At 41.6% G+C, this 26526-nt stretch overlaps 1 protein-coding gene across 1 annotated transcript in view; it reads right to left on the bottom strand.

The window, feature by feature from the left end:
* MITF (melanocyte inducing transcription factor) overlaps nt 1–26182 on the bottom strand; it is a 334743-nt gene extending 308561 nt beyond the window's left edge. Inside the window, exon 1 of the mRNA XM_007946066.2 lies at nt 26079–26182. Coding sequence (XP_007944257.1) covers nt 26079–26182 — 104 coding nt within the window. The remainder of the gene's footprint in view (nt 1–26078) is intronic.
* Nucleotides 26183–26526: the final 344 nt, after the last annotated feature.

Raw genomic sequence — 26526 nt, 5'->3', positions numbered from 1 at the left:
TGTTGGATCACCTTTCTTTGGAACAGGTACCAATATGGAACTCTTACAGTCAGTTGGCCAGGTAGCTGTCTTCCAAATCTCTGGCATAGCTGAATGAGTGTCTCCAGTGCGGCATCCGCTTGTTGAAACATCTCAATGGGTATTCCATCAATTCCTGGAGCCAATTCCTTCAGTATAGCCTCCACTTCTTCCTTCAATACTTTTGGTTCTTGACATATGCCACCTCCTGAAATAGATGAACATCGACCAGTTCTTTTTGGTACAGTGACTCTGTGTATTCTTTCTATTTTCTTTTAATATTTTGTGCATATTTCAATATTTTGTCCATAGAATCTTTCAATATTGCAACTCAAGGTTTAAAGTTTTTCTTCAGTTCTTTCAGCTTGAGAAATGTCAAGCATGTTCTTCCCTTTCAGTTTTTTAACTCCAGCTCTTTGTACATTTCATTATAATAGCTGACTTAGTCTTCTCAAGCTGCTCTTTGAAATCTTCTGTTCAGCTCTTTTACTTTGTCACTTCTACCATTTGCTTTAACAAGTCTCTGCTCAAGAGCAAGTTTCAGAGTCTCTTCTGACATCCGTTTTGCTCTTTTCTTCCTTTCCTGTCTTTTTAATGCCCTTTTGCTTTCCTCATGGATGATGTTCTTGCTGTCATCCCACAATTCCTCTGCTTTTCGGTCATTGGTGTTCAATGCATCAAATCTATTCTTTAGATGGTCTCTAAATTCAGGAGGGATAAAATCAAGGTCACATTTTGGCTCTCATGAACTTGTTTTTATCGTCTTCAATTTCAGTTTGAACTTGCATATGAACAGTTGATGGTCTGTTCCACAGTCAGCTCCTGGTCTGTTTTGGCTGAAGATATTGAGCTTCTCCATCACCTCTTGCCACAGATGTAGTCAATGTGATTCCTGTGTTCTCCATCTGGTGAAGTCCATGTGCACAGCCAACGTTTGTGCTTTTGAAAAAAGGTATTTGCAATGAATAAGTTGTGAGTCTTGCAAAATTCTACCATGAAATCTCCAGTGTTATTTCTATCACCAAGGACATATTTTCCAACTACTGGTAATTCTTATTTGTTTCCAATTTTTGCATTCAATCACCAGTGATAAGCAACACATCTTGATTGCATGTTTGGTCAATTTCAGACTGAAGAAGTTGGTAAAAATCTTCAATTTCCTCATCTTTGACTTCGGTGGTTGGTGTATAAATTTGAGTTAATAGTAGTATTAACTGGTCTTCCTCGCAGGCAAATGAATATTATTCTATCACTGACAGCATTGTACTTCAGGACAGATCTTGAAACCTTATTTGTAATGATGAATGCCATGCCACTCCTCTTCAATCTGTCATTCCCAGCAGAGTAGATCATATGATTGCCTGATTCAAAATGGCCAGAACCAGTCCATTTCAGCTCACTAATGCCTAAGCTCTGGTAGCATAGTGGCTAAGACACTTGCCTGCTAACCAGACGGCTGGCGGTTCAAACCCACCAGCCACTCCTCGGAAGGAAGGTTGGGCAATCCTACTTCCGTAGTGATACTGCCTCGGAAACCCAAGGAGGGGTCGCTATGAGTTGGGGCCGACTCGAAGGCACATAACAACAACAACAATGCCTAAGATATCTATCTTTATCTATTACCTTTAAGATATCTATCCATTTCATTTTTGACAACTTCCAATTTTCCTAGATTCATACTTCATACATTCTATGTTCCAATTATTAATGGATGTTTGCAGCTGTTTCTTCTCATGCTGAGTTGTGCCACATCAGCAAATGGAGGTCTCAAAAGCTTTAATTCATCCATATCATTAAGGTCAGCTGCACTCTGAGTAGACAACTCTTCCCCTGTCATATTATGAGTGCCTTCCGACCTGAGGGGCTCATCTTCCAGCACTCTACTGGACAATGTTTCAGGGCTATTCGTAAAGTTTTCCAGTAATATATCAGTGTTTCACTGCTATTCATAAGGTTTTCATTGGCCAATTCTTTGAAAAGTAGATGGCCTTTTCCTTCTTCTGAGTCTGCCCTAGTCTAGAAGCTCTTCTGAAACCTGTCCACCATGAGTAACCCTGCTGGCATTTGCAACACCAGTGGCACAGCCTCCAGCCTCATAGCAACACGCAAACCACCACAGGACGACAAACTAACAGACAAGCTCATCTCCTTAGCTGTTCCAAACCTCTCTGCTCACTTCCTGGCCTCCCATAAAGCCACTACAAACCCTGCATCCAGCTCCCCTTCCAGGCCTCCCTTAAAGCCACTTTCAAAAGCCCCCAACACCCCACTCCACTTCAGGCCCGACCCTTAAAGCCGCTTCCAAAAGCCCCTGGCACCCAGCTCTGCTTCTGGGTTGCCCCTTAAAGCTGCTTGCAATAGCCCCCAGCACCCCAGTGCCGTTAGAACTAATCAAATTGGAGAACCAAAAGAGAATCGGTGAGAACTAATTTAGGAAACACATCCTTATGATTTTGTCTTTCTAGATCCAAATGCGTGTACCAAATGTGTTTGGCTGGGTTGTCTAGAGAAGCAAAACCAATAAAGGTTATAGAGAGAGAGAGGAAAATTTATCTTAGGAAAATGGCTCACAGTTATAGAGGCTGACAAGTCCCAAGTTCCTCTCAAACATCAAGCTGGACATTTTTATATATTTACACATTTTATTCCATAATCCTCAAACCTATTCCAAGAAAGAAGTGTTATTATTAGCCCAATTTCATAGGTGAGGAAACTGAGGCTCAGAAAAACTTAACCTAGTGCCCACAGCTAAAAGGAAACGTCAAGATTATTTCTACCAACCCAACATCTCCAACAATTAGGAAAAGGACAGCAAAAAAGCCTACAAGAAAAAAAACAAAAAAAGGTAATTTTTTACACATTTTTCTGCTAGGGTTTTAAAGAGTTCTCAAAAGTTGCTGATCCCTTCTAGCACCCCAGAAGCACTTCATCCTTTTGGTCATTTCTTATATAACCAATATTAATGGGGCACTCACTATCCTCAGAAGGAAGGTTGGGCAATCCTACTTCCATAATGATACTGCCTCGGAAACCCAAGGAGGGGTTGCTATGAGTCGGGGCCGACTCGACGGCACATAACAACAACAACAACAACAACACTATCCTAGATCCTGGAGATGCCTGTCAAGTGAACAGAGTCTCTTTTCTCATGAGACTTTATTCAACCGGGAATTGACATATGGGAAAAAAGTACAGTCGATTCTCTTTATCGACAGTAGTTACATTCTATGACATCACCACAAACACTGATTTAGCAAATACAGAACCATTGCTCCTAGGCAAAATACAAGGTTAGGTCCCTGCAGGCCTCTGGTCACATTTCCATCTACCAATCAATACACACTCTAGTTCTACGTGTATTTCTGTTTAATATCACCGTATTTAGTATATATTATTCATTCATTAACATTGAACTAACAGCCCTGTAACTCATGCCTGAAGGAAGGTTATCTACCACATGTATTTTTCCATAAGGCATGATTGTTTTCTTGTACTTAGGAACTCTAGATAGCACCCCAACACTACACTTGGGTAGGCCTTTGGAACAGCAAAATTGCCAACAAAAAGCACAACACTGCCACACACACACACACACACACACACACAAAAAGGCACTAAATAAACTGCAAAAAGGACACTTGTTTACAGAATAAGAGCTGAAACAAGAAGGCAAAGAGACACCTTATTCAACCTCAGCTGGGAATGTGCACAAGAGGCAACTCAAATTTTTCCCCACTCTGTGCATGTCCATGAATAGCTGCAAAAGAACCGCAAGCAACGAGTCTGAGGTTACAAACAAATTTTGGTGAGGAGGCAAATTTGCAAATACTGAATCCATGAACAATGAGAAATGTCTTAATCACCTATTTCAGACAGAAGGATGCTTGATTTTGTAAAATGCACATTTTTTTGTGTTTTTTAAAAAATAATTTATTTCATCTTTTGTTGTTATTAAGAATACACACAGCAAAACATATACCAAGTCAACATGACATTGATTACATTCTTCAAATTGTGCATCCATTTTCATCCTTCTTTTCTGAGTTGTTCTTCCCCCATTAATATAAACTCACCATCCCCTAAGTTTCCTATCTGATCTCTGGAGTTGCTGTTGTCAGTTTGATCCCATATAGATAATTCTTAAAAGAGTGTAAGGCTCACTGGCAGACATTCTTTACTAGTTAAGCTAAACTACTATTTTGGTTTTAAGAAGACTTCAGGGGATATTTTTTGTTTAAGGTTTAAAGATTACCTCAGGGCAATAGTTCTGAGGGTTCATCAGCTTCCATGGCTCCATAACACACATTAAAAAAAAAAATAAAATAGACTTCAAACAAAATAGCAGCTAAAGGTTGTCTTTGGTGAATACAAGTTTTAAATACTTTTCTTTGCCAAGGGAATTTAAGCACCCACCATGAAGGCTCTTTTCTTCCACAAAGAGCTCTCCTTTGACCTTGATGATCTCATCTGGGGTCCAAGCCATCCCTCAGCCAAGGGAATAGGGATTCAGAGCTGATCCCTTTGCTCATCACTATCTCCTGATCCCACAGTAGGCTGACAAAGTATTTACTAGTGTCATTTTACTTCTCAAAGCAAGAACACTTGCCCATAGCTCCTGCAAATAATTCCCAAACCATGACTGAGAAAAGAGAGTGAGATCTCTTAATGTCCTCCTACTTAGGTGCCCAACAATTAAAATCTACACAGAGAACTTCCAAAAGTGTTCTTCCTATCTCTAATGGCTGGAGCTTCCCCTAGTTATGAGAGTCTCAGCTCTCCACTCCAGCCTACAAACAGACATCCTATTATCCACTTAAGCTCAGGGCACAGAGGCCCATCAGTTCCATTTTTGACCAATCCTTCTCGGGCTCCATTCTTTTCTCCGAATACATTAGTTCTCACTTCTAAAACACCTAATTCTATGCATCTATTGCTTCAAATGCTTTTGTTCATTTGTATGTTTCTATCACATGTAAAGAAGACAACTTTCATTTACAGTTTTTCCCTATAAAAGGATAGGTCTTATTTAACCAAGAATCCAGTTTCGACTACTCACGGCAGTGTCAGGGAAAAGCTGAAAATACTCTAAAAATGCTGCCTTGGAATCCTATGTATGTATGCATTGACGTACAGATGGATTCTCATGGAAGATGTAACCCATTAACTGGTAATCATTTCTTAGTCCTACGCATACAAAAGCCGATAGTTGGGAGAAGTGGTCTAGAAGACCACCGCTGGGCTGAACTTTCTGCATATATCCCAAGTTTGAGAATCAACTATTAGTTGGATCATTTTAAAGTGCGGAGAATCAAATTGTTACCTATTTAATTAATAGTGAGAAAGCAATGGGGAGACTCAAAACAACACTCACCTGAAACAGAAGACAGAAACCATGTCTTCAAGTCTTAGTCAGACCCCTCATTCTAATGGCAGTGAACCCAGGAGTAGTAGAGAAGTACACAGTGATTGTAGCATAGTAATAGGAGTAGCAGTAATTGTGACACCAGCAAAAAGGCTGCTGACATCTACTGTACTCTTACTACATCCAGGTAGTACCCTTTCAATGCCTCATTGAAATCTGTTCTGGTTACCTAGTACCACTCTGACAAGAATATACCACAAATGGGATGGCCTTAACAAACAGGAGTTTATTCTCTCATAGTTTGGAGGCTTTAAGTCCAAGTTCAAAGTACCAGGCTCTAGGGACTGGGTGAAAGCCTCTCAGCCTTGCACTTCAGCTCTGCCTCCAGCTCCCGGCCCACTGAAGCTAGAGACTTTTCTTAACTCAGACAGCTGCTGGCTGCTGAGGCTGCCAAGCCCAAGGTTGACATATGGTAAAAAGGCACAGTCCTGATGTTACCAAATCACACGGCAGGCCATTAATTCAAGTCCATTGTAAGCCACAGGTCAGGAGAGCATGGCAGGCTGCTGAACATAAGACACAGCTACATGCAGAGTCCAAGCGTGTCATAACCTAGAGACCATTCCCCAAGGCTTCTGCTTATGTACAGGAAGCAGACCACATTCCCTAAGGCAGCTACTCAGTTGCTCCCAGTAGATTCCACCATGGAGTTGATTACCAGTCTCATCATGAGGAATACTACATCCACCTTCCCAGCCACTCAACCAGGCCCAGCAGAGTTGACACACAAACTGAACTACCACAAAATCTTTGCAGCAATCTGATGAAGCAGGCAATCTTATTATACATGTTACATGTCCAAGCTATAACAGATTAAGGCATCTACATACATGTGCAATAAAATGGGAAATTATCACCTGAGGAAGATAATCACTATCCAAGCTAATCCCCAATTTTGCTTTCTGGTGACCAGTCTAGCATCAGGCTTTCAGAGAGAAACTTTATGATGATCAAGAAAAGCAAGCTAAAGCACTGGTTTGGAAGGAAAAAAAAAAAATCAACTTTACATTCTAGTCACTGAATTAGCTATACATTGTTCTACAAAGGAAAAATCCTAGTAAAGTTAAAGATATGAAGATTTTTGAAGTTCAAGATTACAGGGCATTATGACTTATGTCAGATAAAGCTAACCATAAAAAGAGGCTGTGATATTAAATGTGAAAAGATAAAGCAGGAACTCATTGTAAGCAATGCTGAAACATGACAATTAGGAATTATAGATGAGGCTCATGTTGAGATGCAATGGAACTGAGCAGCTTATCCTGCCATGATGTTTTTGCAATCCCAATTAGTGCACCTTATTATTTGTTCCTCCACCTAGGGATAATCTGTAAGTATGATGAAAGGAAACATGTTGATAAAGGCAAAGATTGTTCTGGCAATAAAATTAACACCTTACAGGTAAATAGTATGTGCCATCCTTAAACACCTTCCTGTTAGGCATCCCACAGTTCACCACTTTTTGACCTGCATCAATTCTCAAAGATTCTGTTGCTAATTATCCAACCTGGAGATTATTTAGCCCCCCTTATGGGGGCACTGATGGTTCAGTGATACAATTTTGCCTTCTATGCAGGAGACCTGGGTTCAATTCCTCACAAGGCCAATACACCTCATATACAGCCACCAATCATTTGTTATAAATACACTTCAGTGGAGATTCCAGACGAGGATGGAATAGGAAGAAAGACCTGGCAATCTACTTCCAAAAATCAAACAATGAAAACTTTATGGATCACATGGGGATGGCATAGGACTGGGCCACATTTCTTTTTTGTGTGTGCAGGAGATTGCCCCGAGTCAGGACATACTCAACAGTAGCTAACAATACTCTCTTCTGTGCACTCCCTTCTTTTCCTGTTGATTGCTTTTAAGTAATTTTCTATTAAAGTGTCTAAAATTAAAAATTCATGTAGTCAAAAATGTTGATGCTATGGATAAAAAGGTAATGGAAACAAAGGGATCATTTATTGAGCATTAAGGGCTAGCCTGTGGCTGAGCACTTTACCTATGTATTTCTTCTCATCCTCATGATTAACTTGTGACTCAGATCATTAGCTCCATTTTACCAACAATGAAAGAGAGGCTACTTGTCCAAAGATATGCAGCGAGCAAGTAGACAAACAGGAATTTAAATTAAAATCTGTGTTATTCTAAAGGTCCAACCCAGAGCATTAGACTTATTTAAGGAACTCTTGAATCAAACCAAACCAAATTCACTGCCATCGAGTAGGATCCGACTCATAGTGACCTTTCCTTACGTATCTGAGGTGGTATCACTATGGAAGTAGATCGCTCAATCTTCTTTCCAAGGAGTGGCTCGTAGGTTTGAACTGCCAGCATTCTTAACCAGCTTATATTAAGAACAGATTAGGGCTTTTTTTTTCTCTGAAGGTCAAGATGCCACAAAAGGAAGGGAAAAAAAAAAAAAAAAGAAAATGCTTAGGCCTATATGGATTAAACATAGGGATAGGTTGAATTTCCTGGTAAATAAAAAGTCCACAAGTTTTCCATGTTTCATTTGTCTGACATAACACCTTGCCCCATCCCTCTCCCAGTCTACTCCTCTCCAGCACAGATGGGATCAGCTTTGTAAAATTGGGAACAAAGGCGAGTAGACGCTGTTATGTCAGGGCACCCTTACGTGTGACAAAACAGACACTAGCTGGTCATAGTCATTCCACTCCTCTGTTTCAGAAGCTTCCAAACTCCAAAAACTGTCTGGAATTAATTAAGATGGGAAAACAGGCTGATAGTCGTATTTCAAATTTTATTCAGCAGAGGTTTTGAGAAAAACAATTTGGTCATGTGGCTGTGCTCGAAACTACCATCACCCTGTTTCCCAACCAAATGACTGCAGTATACTTCCAGTTTCACAGTTTTAGAGTCTAGATTAAACTGCAATCATCTTTTTAGATTTGGGTCAAAGCTCCTTACAGAAGTAAAAACAGCTTAACTCCATCCAAGTCACTTAGACATCACTTTGAGAAACCAAGAACCTACCTGGTTTCACTATCAGTTAACCAGATCTGATAACTAAATTTTCTAGAAGGAATTTTTTATTTTTTTTACCATTGAGTAATTATTATCACCACCACCCATCTGTCAGTTTCTTGTACTATGGTGCCTTGCATGTTGCGGTGATGCTGGCAGCTATGGTATCAGTACTTCAAACACCAGCAGGGTGGACGGACAGGTTTCAAAGACGCTTCCAGACTAAGGCAGAGTCGAAAGAAGGGCCTGGAGATCTATTAAAAAATATCAGCCAATGAAAACCTTATGGATCACATAGAACACTGTCTGTTTCACTTGCTTTGGACATGTCATCAAGAGGGATAAATCACTGGGGGAAGACATCATGTTTGGTGAAGTAGAGGGCCAATGAGGGAGATCCTGAGCAAGATGAACTGGAATAATTGCCAAGACAACAAATTCAAACATGCTAGCAACTCTAAGAGTGTCTTAGGATGCAGCAGCATCTTATACAGGTGTCTACGAGTTGCAATCACCTCAACAGCAGCTATCTATCTATCTAACTAATTATTATCAATGATCAGCTCTGGTCTGCCAATAGTACAAGGAATATATCATTCATTATTACATTCATTTTGATGAAAATTTTTCATTCTAAAACATCAATACAAGAGTAATTCAATATGGAGACATAGAATTTGTGATTACCATATGATGCAGCAATTCCACTCCTAGGAATACACCTGAAAGAACTGAAAGCAGGAACACAAACAGATACTGTTACACCGCTGTTCACTGCAGCACACTATTCACAAAAATCACCAGGTAGAAACGACCTATACGTCCCCCAACAAATGAATGGAAAAACAAAATGTGGTATATGGATGCAATGGAATATTATTTAGCCATAAATAGAAATGCACTCCTGATACATGCTACAACATAGAAGAACCTGGAAAATATTATGTTCAGTAAACAAAATAAGTTAGTTACAAAAGGACAATTATTTTATGATCCCACTTATATGAAATATCAAGAACAGTAAAAGTAAATACACCTAAGTTTATTCCTGGTTAGTTCCTGGAGCTGGAAGGGAGAGGGAAAGAGGGAGTCCTTGCTAAGGGGGCACTGAGCTTCTTTTAAAGTCGATGGGAAAATGAAAATGGGTAGTAGTGATGGTTGTACATGTTTAACACAATTAATGTCAGTGAACTGTATATGTAAAAGATGTTGAAATGGCAAATGTTTTGTGATGTATATATATATATATATATATATACACAAACACACACACACAGTTATTTTGTACCATCGAGTCAGCTCTGATTCATAGTGACCCTACGTACAACAGAACAAAATACTGCCCAGTCCTGCACCAGGACATTCCTTGCTATACTTGAGCCCATCATTGCAGCCACTGTGTCAATCTATCTCATTGAGGGTTTTCCCTTTTTTTTGCTGACCCTCTACTTTACCAAGTATGATATCCTTTCTCCAGAGGATAGTCCATTCTGACAACATGACCAAAGTAGGTGAGACAAAGTGTGGCCATTCTTGCTTCCAAGGAGCATTCTGGCTGAACTTCTTCCAGGTTAGATTTGTATATATATAAATTCCTATACATATATATAAATTCCTAAGTGAAGCTGAAGCTGCAGATCTGGAGACTACACATTGAAAACCACTGTACTGAAGTTTTATGGTGGTGGTGGTGGTGGTTACTGTTGTAGTTGAGAAGAGGATGGTGATTTTGCTCAATGAACCCGGAATAGGAAGCACTACATAGAGGTGGATACAGACAATGTATAGACTTGGATAGTTCTCTTTCAAGCAGTAGAAAATGCAAATTAGCCATGTTTCATGAAAAAAAGTTGTTTTTGTTTTAATTAAATTAACAGAAGCATCCAAAAATAGACCTAACTAAGCCTACCAAGGAGAGACAGCTTCACTCAAAGGGAAAAAAAAAAAAAAACCTACTACTAGGACCAAGGCAAAGATGGTCAGCTATCCACCAAAAAACGTGTTCTCTTTTATAGCATAGCTGTATCACTCTCTAACTAGGGTTTGTATTTCCCAAACCCCACCTTGGCATCCAGACACAGACATGAGATTGGCCTTTGACAACAGAATACAAACAAAGAAATGTGTGTCACTTTCAGATCTTAGGGATACCTGCTCCTCTGTTTCTTTCCCTTTATACCACTGGAAGCAAAAAGGTTCCAGAGTCCTAGGCAATGATGGCAGAACCAGAAGTTGGAATGACCCTACCTAGGTTTTTGATCTGCCACATGGAAGGAAGTTGCCTGCCAACCAGGAACTATTACACACACAACTGTTATGTCACTCTGCTATAGCAACTAACATTACCCTAATATAAGGACTGTTTTTCTCTGCCTTCAAACATATGGTTTTATTCTCACGCACCATATCCACCCAAGTTCAGGCCAATGGAAACAAAGGGAGAGTATCTTTCCAGCAGCACCCAAGTGAATCTGGAATTCATTCTGATAGGCAACACATGCCACCCCAAAACCAATCTCTATGATGAAGAAAAAATATATATAGCCAGGCTTATATCAAATTCTCTACTCCTATAGCCATAAAAGGAACTCTGATGACACAGTGGTTAAAGCATTTAGCTACTAACCAAAAAGTTGGTGGTTCGAATCTACCAGCCACTCACTCTACAGGAGAAAGATGAAGCAGGCTGCTTCCACAAGGATTTACAGCCTTGGAAACCCTATGGAATAACTCTAACTCAGTCCTGCAGGGTCACTATGAATCAGAATCAACTTGATGGTGGTAGGTGCAGTAGAACCCTGAAAGAAAACCACAAGAACTTAGCAGGTGGGAAAAGATTATTATAAGAAATGTGGAGAAGAGCTTATGGGCAGGCAAAATAAAAGGGTCCATTAGAGGCAATATATAAGGAAAAGGGAATTTGGCTGCCAGTGAATTGATTAGAAATATATCAGGTATAAAAAAAAAACAAACTCACTGCCATTGAGTCGGATCCAACTCATAGCGACCCCTCCTTGGTTTCCAAGGTGGTACCTCTACAGAAGTAGATTGCCCAATCTTCCTTTCAAGAATAGCTGGTGGATTTGAACTGCCAGCCTTCTGGTTAGCAATCAAATACCTTAGGCACTACACCACCAGAGCTCTTTATACCAGGTATATGAACCCACAAATGAGATAAAGGGGTACACTATGAAAAAAATTCCTTTACGCCATCATCACTGACTCCAAAACAAACCCCAATTAATTGCCCTTGCTATCAGCATCTTGCCATTAAATCATACATTTTAGTGACTTTAATACTATGACCAAGCTAGCACCATCAATTCTTCCTGTTCATTTCTGAATCAACAAGGATTTAAAGCTTCCATATATAATCAATATCATTAGAATTACACTCCAATATCCCATCCTGTAATATTTACCTAGATAAAATAGCATTTGTGTTTATCTACCCAAAAAAAGGTGGAAGAAATGACCATGCTAAAATAATGCAAGGTGTGGTTACAGAGAGTCTCCATACCAATTGTCCAATACACCACAAGCCAGTAAATAAACCTCTGATAAGTTACTCTCCAAGCATACTTCTTCGTGGCAAACTTTTATTTGGAGTATCACTAGGAATCATGCCAGCTGCTTATATTTTTAGAGAATATTTCACAGAAGCTACTGCAGACTCTTCCTTTAAAAATAAATAAACAGAATGTTCAAGAATGCATAGTTGGTGTCACCTCGGAAGGAAGCTTGGGCAATCCTACTTCCGTAGTGACACTGCCTCGAAAACCCAAGGAGGGGTCGCTATGAGTCAGGGCTGACTCGACGGCAAATAACAACAACAACAACAAGTAAATGTAAATGACCCTATCTGGCAATGCTATTTTAATGTTTGTTCACAGTCATTCTCTCCCAAAACCAAAAACTAAACCAAACTCACTGCCACCGAGTCAGTCCAAACTAATAGCGACCCCTCGTTGGGTTTCCAAGGTGGTATCACTATGGAAGTAGATGGTCCAATCTTCCTTACAGAGGAGTGGCTGGTGGGTTTGAACTGCCAGCCTTCTGGTTAGCAGTCAAATACCTTAGGCACTATCCCACCAGAGCTCCTCATTCTCTCCCAAAAGCATTATAAAATAGTTACAAAGGGTTCTATTGGCCTAGGTGCCAATGTTCTAAATTTACATAGCACGGTTATGCTGGCTCAGTAACACAAGGGAGCAAAGTTGACAGTGAAAGAATATTTTTCCACCTTTTGCTGAAAAATAAAAATATGCCCAGCCCTGACGGAGAGGGCATTATTAAGAATTTGACCACTGACATATATCCATGTGCCTGTTTGTTGTCTCAATTTTAGAGCACTATTTCCATGAGACTGGGTAGACCATTTGCAAGAACAACGTGGCCATGTCTTCTTGAACTCTTCTGAGACTCTAATAAGATTCTGCTAGTTCCCAAGCTAAATAGGAAAATTATCTATGAGATTTCCATATGCATCTCCTTTCACCAAGTTTCAAATATCCATTAATAAACATAAAATATGTATTTTGAAAAACTTGCTTCTTAGAACCAGTTAGTATTTAGGAACATTTTGCAGTAAAGGTACTGAAGTAAATAACAGCATTCCTATCTGTCATTTCATATTTCATATATAACCATCAAGTTAAGTGCACATCCTCTATGCCTCAAATCTTCTTCCCTGTAAGGCAAGTTAAGCTTCACACAAGGAAACACTGGTCGACATATACAAGCTCTCCATCCTCTCAACAGTGGACACAACATTGCCATGATCACAAGGGAAAACAGACCAAAGTGCATGAATGACTCAGCAAGTTATTCCACTTTGGGTTAGGGACAAAGGTGGGAGGGGGAAGGCCTTCCTGAAATTGTTCAATAACCCACATTTTCTTATAGATGGAGAGGATCCTACCACAGCCCTCCACAGATCAGCACATTTCACTTCATCCGAGTTTTACATGTCTACTCTCACACAACCCAGAATTTTTTCCTTTTGAAATTACCATTCCATACCTCTTGGAAGTAAAGAGAGCCACTACTGAAATGTGAATACTTTGAAGTTTCTTTTTTTTTTAAAGAGTGGTTGAATTAAAAACAAGCCACTGCCTGTGGATGTCAAAGCTGGTGAAAGGTTGAGGTGGTGTGTGGGAGGAGATGCTTCTTCTTTTTCATTTCTACATCAATGCTGACATCTTCACATCAGCGTAGGCAGGAAGCGTGATCTAGTGACTGAAGCACAGGACTGGGAATCAGGAGTTCTACACTGGGTACGTGTGTGTGGTGGGGTTGTGGTGCACGGACATTTTCTTAAATCAATTTTAGGCTTTATTTTTTCATCCTAGATTACCGACATCTCTCACTTACAACAAAGAATACTTCAAAACTCCAGGCAAAAACCATTCCCAGGCAAACATAACGGAAGCAAAGTGAGACGTGAATGATCTCAATGCAGTAACAGTGGGAGAAGCAAGGGGACAACATTGAGTAAGGTGATCCTAGAGGAAAGAGAAGATAATAAAAATAAGACCTATTTCTACTTTTACTAGAGGCTAAGGTTTATAAAAACAAGCATAAATCTCTGATCCATTCAACATTAGGGACATGCTTATGAACAAGTTATAAATACTTTTATAATGAAGATAAATGTCTATACTTCCTTCCCCTCTATTCATATACTCAGGCTGCTGTTGTTGTTGTTATGTGCCATTAAGTTGGACCTGACTCACAGCCACCCCTTCTTGGGTTTCCAAAGCGGTATCACTACAGAAGTAGATTGCCCAACCTTCCTTCCGAGGAGTGGCTGGTGGTTTTGAACTGCCAGCATTCTGGTTAGCAGTCAAGTGCCTTAGGCACTATGCTACCAGAGCTCCTATATACTTAGGCAGGGGTGGTTAAGTGGTAGAATTCTCACCTTCCATGCTGGAGACTCAGGTTCAATTCCTAGCGAACACACCTCATGTGCAGTTATCACCTGTCCATCAGTGAAGACTTGCGTGATGCTGTGATGCTGAACAGGTTTCAGCAGAGCTTCCAGACTAAGACAGACTAGGGAGAAAGGCCTAACGATCTACTTCCAAACATCAGTCAATGAAAACCCTATGGATCACAAGGGTCCAATCCCACTGTGCATGGGGTCACCATGAATTGGGGTCTAACTCAACAACAGCCAACAACATTCACAAATTACCTTATATCAGTCCTCTGTCTCTTCTTTAACACCTACTAAGCATCAAAGTCTAATGTTAGGTGCTTTATATACATTATCTTTTATCTTTACAGCAGCTTTATACAGATACTGGCCCATTTTACAGAAGAAGAGTCTGAGGTTCAGAGAGATTGGCTGACTTGTTGAAAGTCACACAGCTAGTGAGTGGTAGCACCAAGATTTCCACCTTCATGCTGACCATGCAGGTCTTGCCTCAAAATTACTTCCTCCATGAGATCTTGGCTGAGAGATCACTCACTCCAACATAGCTGCTCCCCTATCCCATCCTACTCTATCTATAAAGCATCCTGTTTAATGTTCATAGCCCATTGCCATCGAGTCTACTCGACTCACAGTAACCCTACAGGATACAGTAGAACTGCCTCACAGGGTTCACAAGGCTGTAATCTTTATAGAAGCAGGCTGCCTCATCTTTCTCCCACCAGGCAGCTGGTGGGTTCAAATCAATGGCGCTTTCATTAACAGACGAGCACTTAACCACTATGACAACTAGGACGCCTTAGTTTATGAGTCGGGGCCGACTCGATGGCACATAACAACAACAACAACAACATTGAAAATTATGTTCTTTGTTTATTTGGTTTTTATTAACCATTTCTATACTTGTAAAATGTAAGCACTTATATTTTACCTTTGCCTGTCTAGTTCTACATTTGATTCCTCACAGTCAGCGCAGAGCCTGACACACTGTAGTTGCTTAATTTTATCTGTTGGAAGAAGGGAGGGAAGGGAGGAAAGGAAGGAAAAGAAAAACAAATAAATCCAAGTCCTCCTGACCCCAAAGTTATGCTGCCTCTGCTTAAAGTGATTAAGGGATGTTTCTGAAGTGCTTTAGAGAAGATACCAGTTGCTGGCAAGTTGATGCTGTCTCATGGCAACCCCACATGTGTCAGAGTAGAACTGCTCCACAGGTTTTCAATGGCTGAGCTTTTAGAAGTAGACCACCAGGCCCTTCTTGCACGGTGCTTCTGTGTGGACTCGAACCACCAACCTTTCAGTTAGCAGCTAAGTATGTTAACCAATTGCACCACCCACAGCCTCCAAAGAGGATGGCAGGGGCCCTCATAATTTTGAGGTACCATTTACTTCCCTGTGACTATATCTCACCATTACCCCACTCCCTCAAAGCACAGCCTTTCTTTTAGCCTACCCTGATTGGACTTTCAGCTCAGATGCAAAGCAGTCAATGAGATATCATCTGTACCACACTTAGCACAATGTCCAGTGCTTGGGAAGCCCCGGAAACACTGGCCATTGAAGATAAGACATCATCGTTCTGAATCTCAAGACAGATGTCTCATCAGAATACACAGAAAGTGAGATGTGCTTCTTTATTCTTCACTGCATGCATGAAAGGCACAGGAGGAAAAGAAGAAGCAAAGACATAAGTAAGCCAGGTTTAAGAATCAGACTACAAAGAAGAAGGCGATGCCCAGCTACCACTAACAACCATTCTGATCAAGGCCACATTAAATGGATCCTGATAGAAGGGGAGATAAATGTGGAACAGAACAGAAATTCTGGAAAAGTCCAGATGTACCAGACCAGTTGAGACTGCAGGACTTTCCGAGACAATCTCCCTGAGACACTCCATAAACTTTGAACCAAATCTCCCCCCTGAGGACACCTTTTAGCTAAATAACAGATTGATTCATAAAGAATATTACCAGTGAGTACTGTATACCTTTTTTAAAAATCCTCTATCTGAGATCAAATGGTCAACAATTACTGTAAAGCAAAGATGAAAGGGTAAAGGGACAGGGAAACCAGATTACTGGAAGTGAAACATCCAGAAGGGAATTAACGAGAATGTCAAAACATTGTGAAAAATGTAACCAATGTCTGTGAACAATATGTGTAGTGATTGTTAAATGGGAACCTAACTTGCTGTGCAAACTTTCATTGAAAATATGATAAAGCATTATTTTAAAACAAACAAACCAACCTAGAAAAATGGACTTAACAAAGAGCCAAAGCTAGTCTTCCTCCCCAAATCCTCAGGAATAGAAGGGGTGGGGGAGAGATTTCAACAGAGCCAGGACCTGCTGACAGGTCTCCCTGCCCTCATCTGTCTCAATAAAGATGTAGCTTTGATGTCGTGGTATAATTTCTTCTCCTCAGAGATCAGAATGTTCACTAGACTCACAAAAACCTCACCATAAACTGAAAATCTGTCTTTACAATATAAAAGCCTGTGGCTACTGCATTTAATATCTTCGACCTGTCTTTTATTTTTATTATTTTCTCCAAATAATGCATATCTGGAACTCAGTCAAGCTTATTTTCAAAATTTACTTCGATTAGACAAACCACATACACAGTACATTTTCCACTTCAAACACACAATCACACACACAAAACAAAGGAAACTCTTGCTTAGTCCTTGAAAATGGCAACAACAACAACAAAAATTAGCCAAGGATTTTTTTTTTTCCTGTTATTTATCCTAATACTCCCAGTTCTGAAACAAAGCAGTTGGAAGGAGAAATTTAGTAACTTTGATTTGTCCCAAGATACATTTTTTTACACTGAGGTCCTATTCCTGACAGTAAGCACATGTGACCTGTTCTAAAAAAAGGATATTTTCCACTTCTTGCACAACTGGAGCAGATATAAACATCAGCCTTGCACACTGCACACCAGAACTCAAAGGAAATTCAAACACACACATACACTTAAATAGATTCCATAAATAGCAATAATTGGGAAAAGGAAATCTCCAAATAATACACAAAACTAACACTTAGAATCCCACTTTAATCAAGTTTGCAATCTAATTATACTGCAAAACTAATTTGCATAATAAGGTGTGAACATCTGCCAGATTTAAAGCACCTCAATTTTGTGTATTTTGCTTCAGATACCTGATTCTATACATGTTTTAGTAATCGTTACGAGGAGGGGAAAATTTTGCTACTGTGCAAAATCCTACAAGAACAGAAGGAATCGATATGACTTAGTAACAGGAGCTCTGACTGAGTAACCAGTAGCTTAGCGGTCCAAACCTACCAGCCACTCCGTGAAAGAAAGACAGGGCAATCTACTTCTGTAAAGATTTACCACCTCGGAAACCCAGAGTGGGTGGCTATGAGTCAGAATCGACTCGATGGCAGTGAGCTTGGTTTTTTGGTTAGTAACATGTGCTAGGCACTATGCTGGCAGCTCTTGTGGCATAGTGCCTAAGGCATTTATTTATTTGACTGCTAACCAGAAGCCTGGCGGTTCAAAACCACCAGCCACTCCTCAGAAGGAAGACTGGGCAACCTACTTCTGTAGATTCCGTAGAGATACCGCCTCAGAAACCCGAGGAGGGGGTCTTTTTTTTTTTTTAGGCTCTATGCTCAGCACTTTTTACACATTTTATGTCAGTTTTAAAACTTCTACGCACCCTAACCACCACCCATCTGTCAGTTCATCATACTGTGGTGGCTTGCATGTTGCTATGATGTTGGATCCTTTGCCACTGTTATTTCAAATACTTGGAGGGTCACCCATGGTGGACAAGTTTCAGCAGAGCTTCTAGACTAAGAAAGATTAGAAAGATAAGTCCAGAGAACAGCTTCCAAAAACGAAACACTACAGATCACAACAGAACACTGTCTGACTCATTCTCTTAGGACATGTGATCAGTCGCAGAAAGAGGACATCATGTTTGGTGAAGTAGAGAACTGTTAAAGGAGACCCTTGGTGAGATGAAATGGCACAATCATCACAACTATGGACTCGAATATGGTGGTGATCATGAAGATGACACAGGACCAGGCAATGTTTCATTCTGTTATAGTAAAGGTTGCCTTGAGTCACAGTTGACTTGATGGCATTAACAGTAACAATCAACTCTAAAAAAAAGGGTCCTCTATGGGAGCTCTGGTAGCATAGTGGATAAGACACTTGCCTGCTAACCAGACGGCTGGCGGTTCAAACCCACCAGCCACTCCTCGGAAGGAAGGTTGGGCAATCCTACTTCCGTAGTGATACTGCCTCGGAAACCCAAGGAGGGGTCGCTATGAGTCGGGTTGACTCGACGGCACGTAACAACAACAACAACAACATTGCTCTCATTTAACATGCAAGGAAACTGACCACAAGAGGCTAAGTGTCTTGAACACAAAGACAGCAGTGCAATGGCAAAGCCAAGTGAAGGCTCAAGCCTGTCTGGTGGCACAGAGTTTAAACACAGCTCCCTCTAAACTTGTCCCCATTGTCCTGTCTCCTGACCACCATAACGTGACTGCAGAGCATGAAGATGACCTAAGAGTCTGGTTAGAAATTTAAAAGACAAATAAATACCTTAAATGTCTACCTTAGGATTATATTCTCCAAGGTATCTAACATTTTATTTAATGTTGTGGAGAAACGTATTTTAGTACTGTTTAATCTTCAAGGCAAACATAAATATCCTTCTTGTTGTTGTTATGTGCCGTTGAGTCGGACCCGAAATATCCTTATTCATCCACAAAGCTGCTCCTCCAATGCCCTTCCTCTATTAAATTCCCAGGAGCCCTGGTAGCATAGCGGCTAAAGGACTTGACTGCTAACCAGAAGGCTGGCGGTTCAAACCCACCAGCCACTCCTCGGAAGGAAGATGGGGCAATCTACTTCCGTAGTGATACTGCCTCGGAAACCCAAGGAGAGGTCGCTATGAGTCGGGGCCAACTTGACGGCACATAACAACAACAACAACATTAAATTCCCATTACTGATGCTCATCTCACCACTGCCTTATATGGTCAGCTGAATCCATGTATTCTCTTTCTCTAACCTATTAAGAGTTTTGGAGAAAGTACACCTTTGAATTCCCCACAACTGTGCACAGCATTACATAGATTAGTGAATAAGAGCATGGGGCTAGAACCAGATTGCCATGGTTTAAATCCAGGCCCCATCTACTTGCTGTGCCTCAGTTTCCCTATCTGTAAAATGAGAACAGTAAAAATATATACCCTCAAGTCTGAAGTAGGAGCTCTGGTAGCATAGTGCCTAAGACACTTGACTGCTAACCAGAAGGCTGGTGGTTCAAACCCCCAGCCACTCCTTGGAAGGAAGGTTGGGGAATCTACTTCCGTAGTGATACTGCCTCAGAAGCCCAAGCAGGGGTTGCTATGAGTCAGGGCCAACTCGACATCACATAACAACAACAACAAGTCTGAAGTGAGAATTAACCAAGTTAATATAAGTAAAATACTCAGTCCAGTGCCTGGCCTAAAGTAAGCACTATATTTGTATTACATGTTTTAAAAAATATAATTAATATCATTATTGGCTTTTATTATTACTTATGCCGATCTTACAGATCACTTTAACACATAAAAACACTTAGAACAGAGATGGGCATATAATATGTACTCAATAAATGTTACCTACCATTATCAGTATTAATTTGCTCACAGTAAGATTCAATAAATGTGTTGAATATCAATTTTTATGTATGCATTGATAGCAAAATTGCCATTTTTAATGAATATAAAGGAATGTTATGGGTTCAATCAAAAATATAAAATGCAAATCTGTATCTGAACACTTCATTAGAAGGAAAGCAAAAAGGAGTTTACTGAAATTGGAATCTTATTGCACAATATTTGCCTTAGAGAAGAAAGCCAGAGTCAAGCAAATAAAAACACGTTCCTGAATGTCAGGGTTCACTGCTAAGTATTAAAAAAAAATAACAAGAACAACATCCACTAATATTTACTGAGAGCTGACTATGTGCCAACCAGCATGTTAGGACTTTTCTATAAAGTCACAGTTAATATCCTGAAGACCACTAGCAGGCAAGCCCCATTTACCAGATGAAGAAACTGAAATTAGAGGTCACACAGCCTTCCCAGGCTCATCCAGCTTTTAAGGGGCATACAATGATGCTAGAAGCATGCTCTTAATCTCTGTACTAGTGGATCCCTCCATGTTGGACAAACCAGAAAAATCCAGAAACTTTTCTAAAATAAAAAAACTGACTGACAATTTCGTTTTGCCAAGAATAAATGATCATTTCATAAAAGAAAGCACATTTTTTAATATGAACCAAGAAAGGAACATTTCAGGGTAAATCCAAGTAATGATGCTGGCCTTATACCCAAACGTCTGTGTGTCTGTGTGTGACACGATAGTTTTACCTTTCTCATTTTACCACAAACTTGTAAAAACCTTACCACACACCTCCCTCTGAATCAGCACTGGGAACCACTGGTCTGGACATTACAAACCTTGCACTCATTCTCATTTCCATTTCTAATTTGTGCAAGGTTAAAACAATACTAAAACTGTCTAGAACATACTGAAACTGTCTAAAACAATACTAAAAAATTGAGAAAGGAAGAAATTAGAATTGAATTAAAACAGTCCTGAAGTCTGTCCAGGAAAAGGACATTAGTAAAACTACAAAGCCAGAGACTGTAGGACCAAGTAAACCAAACAAAAGAACCATGAGGCTTAAAGATTCTATCAAGTTTTAAAACATTGTTTTAAGGCTGAAAAGTCATACAGAAACTCTCTTAGCTACAAGGAGAGCACTCAACAGTTCCAAATTTGTCTCCGACTGTGCCAGTATGTGAATGCTGGGCTCACTCTTGATCTTCAGCACTTTTCCTCTGCCACCACCATTCAGAATTCATTCCCAGGAGACCACACAAGGGTTTCAAAACCCTTGTTGGGGGTACCAAAGTACAAAAAATTCTCATTTAGAGTCTGTTCTCCTAAGGAGCCCTGGTGGTACAAATGGTTAAGTGTTTGGCTGCTAATCGAAAGGCTGACGATTAGAGCTCACCTAGTGGCTGCGCAGCAGAAAGACCTGACAATCTGCTTCTGTAAAGATTATAGCCAAATTGTGGTAAACTGTGGTCAATGACATGAGACAAAGTATATGTGAACTGCTGTATAGAAAGTGAATTTGATCTGTAAATCTTCACCCAAATCACAATTTTAAAAAAATATAAAAAAAAAAAAAGATTATAGCAAAGAAAAGCCTACTCTGTCACATGTGGTCACTATGAGTCGAAATGGACTTGAAGGCAGCTAGTAACAACTCCTAGCGTGTGTCTTCACATGACATAACCATGCCAGTTAATATGACCAAAATGAGGCTCACATACTCTAAATCCAGCAATTTCAAATTTCTAAAGGCAACGAGGTCTGGGTTAGGAATGAAATGTGTCTTCCCTCATGCAATTAATATCTGGGCTTAATCAAAATAAAGGGTTCACAAATTCCTTTCTACAGAGACCCTAGTGGATACCTATTCTAAAAGAAACACAATGTTAGGTACAAAAACCAAGCACCTTACTCTGAGTTGGGTACTAACACAAAGAACAACATATTCAAACAACAAACGTTTACTGAGCCCCTTTGTACCAGGCATTGTCCTAAGCCAGTGGTTTTGAAACAGGGATGATTTTGCATCTAGGGGATAACTGCCAATGTCTAGAGACATCTTTTATTTTGTCACAATAGAGGGTGGGGAGGGAGGTGCTAATGGCCTCTCATAGGTATAGATCAAGGATACCAGCAAACAGCCACAAAGCAGAAAACACACCCATACACACACAACAAAGAAATATCCAGCCCAAAATAACAATAGTGCCAAGGATGACGTTCTAGGCTCTGGGAATGTATCAGTAAATAAGTAATGGATAGAAATCCCCCATCCCTTGAAGCATGCATCCTAAAGGGGAGAGACATATAATAAACACAACATATTGGAAAATTATACAGTTAGTTAGACTAAGTACTATGGGGAAAATAGAGCAAGACAAGCAAGATTGAGAGCATGGAGGGATAGCGATTGTAAAGAACCCCGATCAGGGTACAGCTAACAAGGATATAACATTTAAAAGAAGATATAAAGTTGGTAAGGAAGTGAGTGCTACAGCCCTCTAGGGAAAGGACTTCAGGCAGAGGGAATAGCCAAGTGCAATATCCAAAATCCCTGAGTACAGGGGCCAAGAGTGTTCTAGCAACAGCGAGGAGACCAGCCTGGCTAAAGCAGAGGGAATAGGAGAGGGCGATATGTGATGATATCAGAGCCAACAGGGAGCTTACCCTACAGGCTGCCTTGTGCCATTTAAAGGACATCAGAATTTACCATGAAAGAAATAGGAGCCAGTGGAGGGTTTTGAGTAGGAAATGATTCATCTAACACAGGGTTTCTCAACCTTAGCACTACTGAAAATTTGGAGCCTGATAACCCTTTGTTGTGGGTGCTGTTCCGTGCACTGTAGGATGTTTAGCAGCATCCCTTCCCTCTAGCCACCAGAGACCAGGAGCTACCCCACTCTGTGACAGCCAAAAATATCTCCAAATATCATCAGATGTTGCTCCTGGGTAAAAACTAGTTTTAATAAGAATACTGAGGCTGCTGTTGAAAATCCACTAAAGGCAGGTGAGGTCAAAGGCAGGACACCAGGTAATAGACCAATGCAATAACCAGGTGGGGGCTGATAGTGGATTGGACCAGAGTAGTAGCAGAGGAGTTGGTAAAAAGTGGCCAGATTCCAGACATTCAACTCCAAGGAGATAATCCAAGGATACAATGGGAAGACAAAATGGTTAGAGCAGTCTTAATCTTTCAATTTTAAATTCTTCAAACCAAGACCTACAAACAGTGAGATGCCCTGGCAAAGACCTAAGGCAAAAAGTAATGAGAAGGCCCTAAGCAACATGCAGCCCTTTTAAAGTTGCACAGCAGATGTCGATGACAATACGTTAGAAAACTGTGGAAAACAGTATAGGGAAATTTTGCCAACCTCATATATTTATTCACAGATTTTATTTAACTGGTTTATTTCAAATAGCATGTGTCTGCTCCACATACAAGTTCTGCAACAACTTTTTTAATTTAGCTTTCTTCCCCATACCAGTTCTGTCCTACACCTGTTTCCAGCTTCAACGTGTGAAGCCATTTCTTCCCACGTACCCACATTCCTCATTACACGTGCTCACTAGCTATTGAGGACACTTACTCTTAAAAGTAATTTTTTTGCCAACTCTGAAAAAGAACAGGCCCAAATCCTTCAACATGAGTTTTGTGGCACTCATTTGTGTTTTTCCAGATGGTGTTTTCTTCAGTCTCTCAAACTAATTTAATGTTATATATCAACTATCATCAAAAATGTTAGAAACAGTCCAGTTAATTCATTTTTTTTTTCCCAGGACTACACACACACTTGCTCCCTCATTCTGGCCATGTAAGCATTTGCTTATAGAAGCAAAAGCAGGGATTGCTCAGTAAAACACTGGTCCCTTCAGCCAAATGCAGATAAAGCCTAGATGAGCATAACCAACAATACCCTTTACACAATATTACTCAAAACCCCCAGCTCCCAACACACACAATCTATGCTCAGACACAAAACAGTCTTTATGAAGAGAAACCACCAACTAAAGGTTCGTTTTAGGCTTTCAACTGCAAAGATGTTTCCTTTCAATCTCCCTTATGCATCTGCAAAGAAGCTGCTTCAGCAACACAGTCAGTGGGTGCTCTGGTCCCATTCTCTTCCCCAACTGGATTTCAGAGTCCTGCCACAGCTCTAAAGGAAACAAACCTTGCCCTGGCTTTCCACTAGAACTAGAGAGCCCCATGCTCTCCAGATAAAGATTATACACCTCACTTTCGTTTCCGTCTTCATTTACCCTGATTTCTGGGCCCTCTCCCCTATGTATTGTAATACTTAACAGGGTCCTCCCAGGTCCTACCCACAGGGATGGGACAGGAAGGCATTGCTGAAAGCTTCCAGTTACAGCCTTATCACACAACCGGACAACCGAGAGGGGTGGAAGTAAATCCTTCTCAGCCATCACAGCCTCAATTGGCCATCCTCTCTCTTGGTAAACACTGGAAATGAGAAGTTGGGGGAGTTCAGAATGGTCTCAGGGCAAAGAGAAAGGAAGACACCCAATCCATTTTGACAAAAAAAATGGAAAGAAGGTAGCAAAGGTGAGTGGCGCAAAGGAAATGAGCACTGAGGTAGCGCGAGTTGTCAGGCTAGCGGGTTATCTCGACTCCTCTCCAGGAAAGTTTCTGAAGTTCACAAAGAATTAAATGTGTGCCACTGCCAGGAATGGGACACTCCCAATAACCCTCCACAGGGACAGGGGCGCTCTGGCGGCACAGTGCCTAAGGCATTTTGACTGCTAACCAGAAGGCTGGAGGTTCAAACCCACCAGCCAGTCCTCAGAAGGTAAATGGGGCAATCTACTTCTGTAGTGATACCGCCTCGGAAAACCAAGGAGGGGTCACTGTGAGTTGAAAGGCACTGAGTTTGGTTTGTTTTCTCTACTTCCACGAAATTAAAGTAAGTATCTTGCTTTATATATTAAGTAAAGTAAGTCTCACTACTTTGGACATGTTATCAGGAACAAACAGTCCCTGGAGATGGACATCATGCTTACTAAAGCAGAAAAACCAAACCGACTGCCATCGAGTGAATTCCGACTCACAGTGAACCCCACTGGGTTTCCAAAGTGGTAAATCTTTACAGAAATAGACTGCCCGATCTTCCTTCCGAGGAGTGGCTGGTGGGTTTGAACCTCCAGCCTTCTGGTTAGCAATCAAATGCCTTAGGCACTGCGGCACCAGATCGGAGGGCCAGCGAAAAAGAGAAAGACCCTCAAACAGATAGTCTGACAGAGCTGCAACAATGGGCTCCAATACAGCAACGATGCGAGAATGGCTCAGGATCCGGCAGAGTTGTTCTGTTGTACATAAGATCGCTAACAGTCGGCGCCCACTCACAACAATTTCCAGATAGTGGAACCTGAACTAGGAGACACTCCCACTCGCTGCCCTAGGCCCCGCCCGTGCTCAGGAGCCACAGTATAGAAGGTGAGAGGCGGGCTCAGGGAAAGCTCACCTGGAGGAGATCAGGGGCGGGTTTTCCTGGAGGGGCTGGGCTCCTCACAGGCAACTTCAAGGGAGCTCTGGTAGCTCAGCAGAACTAATTGCTTCCCCTGACCGTCGCGTCTCAACCCTCCCAAGCTCTCCCTCTCCGAGCCTTGGCCTGCTGGAACCTTTAGAAATGGGCTTCACTAGAAACTCTTTTTCTCCCCTCATCCCACAGCGACAGCATCCTGGCCCAGGACTCTTCCTCCCCCACCTCCGCGCCGGGTCGCTCCCCAGCCCCCACTCAGTCTCAACAGCTGGCATCCCCAGACGAGGGTCCTCGCGCCTGGGCGCGACATCCCCGGCGTCTCGCGGCGCTCAGAAACGCGCCCGGGTTGAGACCCCATAGACGCGCACCGGCTCGGCCGGCGTAGCCCCTCAGCTGTGGGGGGCAGTTCGCCCTCTGCCCCGGGGCAAGGGCACAGGGTCCTTGTCCCACAGCCGAAGAGACCGGCTCTCCTCGCCCTCAGATAGAAGGCACGCCCCCCCCCCCCCCCAGCCGTCCGCCGAACATTCCTCCAGCTGTCACCACTCACCTGCTCTTGAGGGGTTGACTTTTGAGTTCGTAATAGGTTTTGGGCTCTTCGTGAAACTCCTCCCCGACTTCAAAATCCGGCACGATTCCGGATTCAGACTGCATGGCTCCCACTTCTCGTCCTTCCACTATTCGAAAGTGAGACTAGAGCCCGGGGGCGGAGGTAAGGTGGCGGGGCCTGGATCCCCAGAGCCGTGCACCCCCAAGCAGCGTCAAGCTCAGCCCGCTCGCCCGCGCGCGGCTGCCCGCCCCGTGCGCTGCGAGTTTACACTTGCACCCAGGCGGGAGGGGCTGTCGGCTGAACGTTGCCTGGGATCTGTAGTTCGGCCCGCGTGAGGCATTCCTGGCTCGCCCGGGGAGCCGCTCCCGAGAAAACTACAACTCCCAGAAGGCCAGGCAGGGGGGAGAGGCAACGTGGTGGACACCGCTAGTGCAACTCTTGTTTGGAT

The sequence above is a fragment of the Orycteropus afer genome, unplaced genomic scaffold (assembly GCF_000298275.1).
Source record: "Orycteropus afer afer isolate SDZICR_OR568_19922 unplaced genomic scaffold, OryAfe1.0 scaffold00149, whole genome shotgun sequence".
NCBI lineage: Eukaryota > Metazoa > Chordata > Mammalia > Tubulidentata > Orycteropodidae > Orycteropus > Orycteropus afer.
This window is presented reverse-complemented; position numbering and strand designations above follow the sequence as displayed.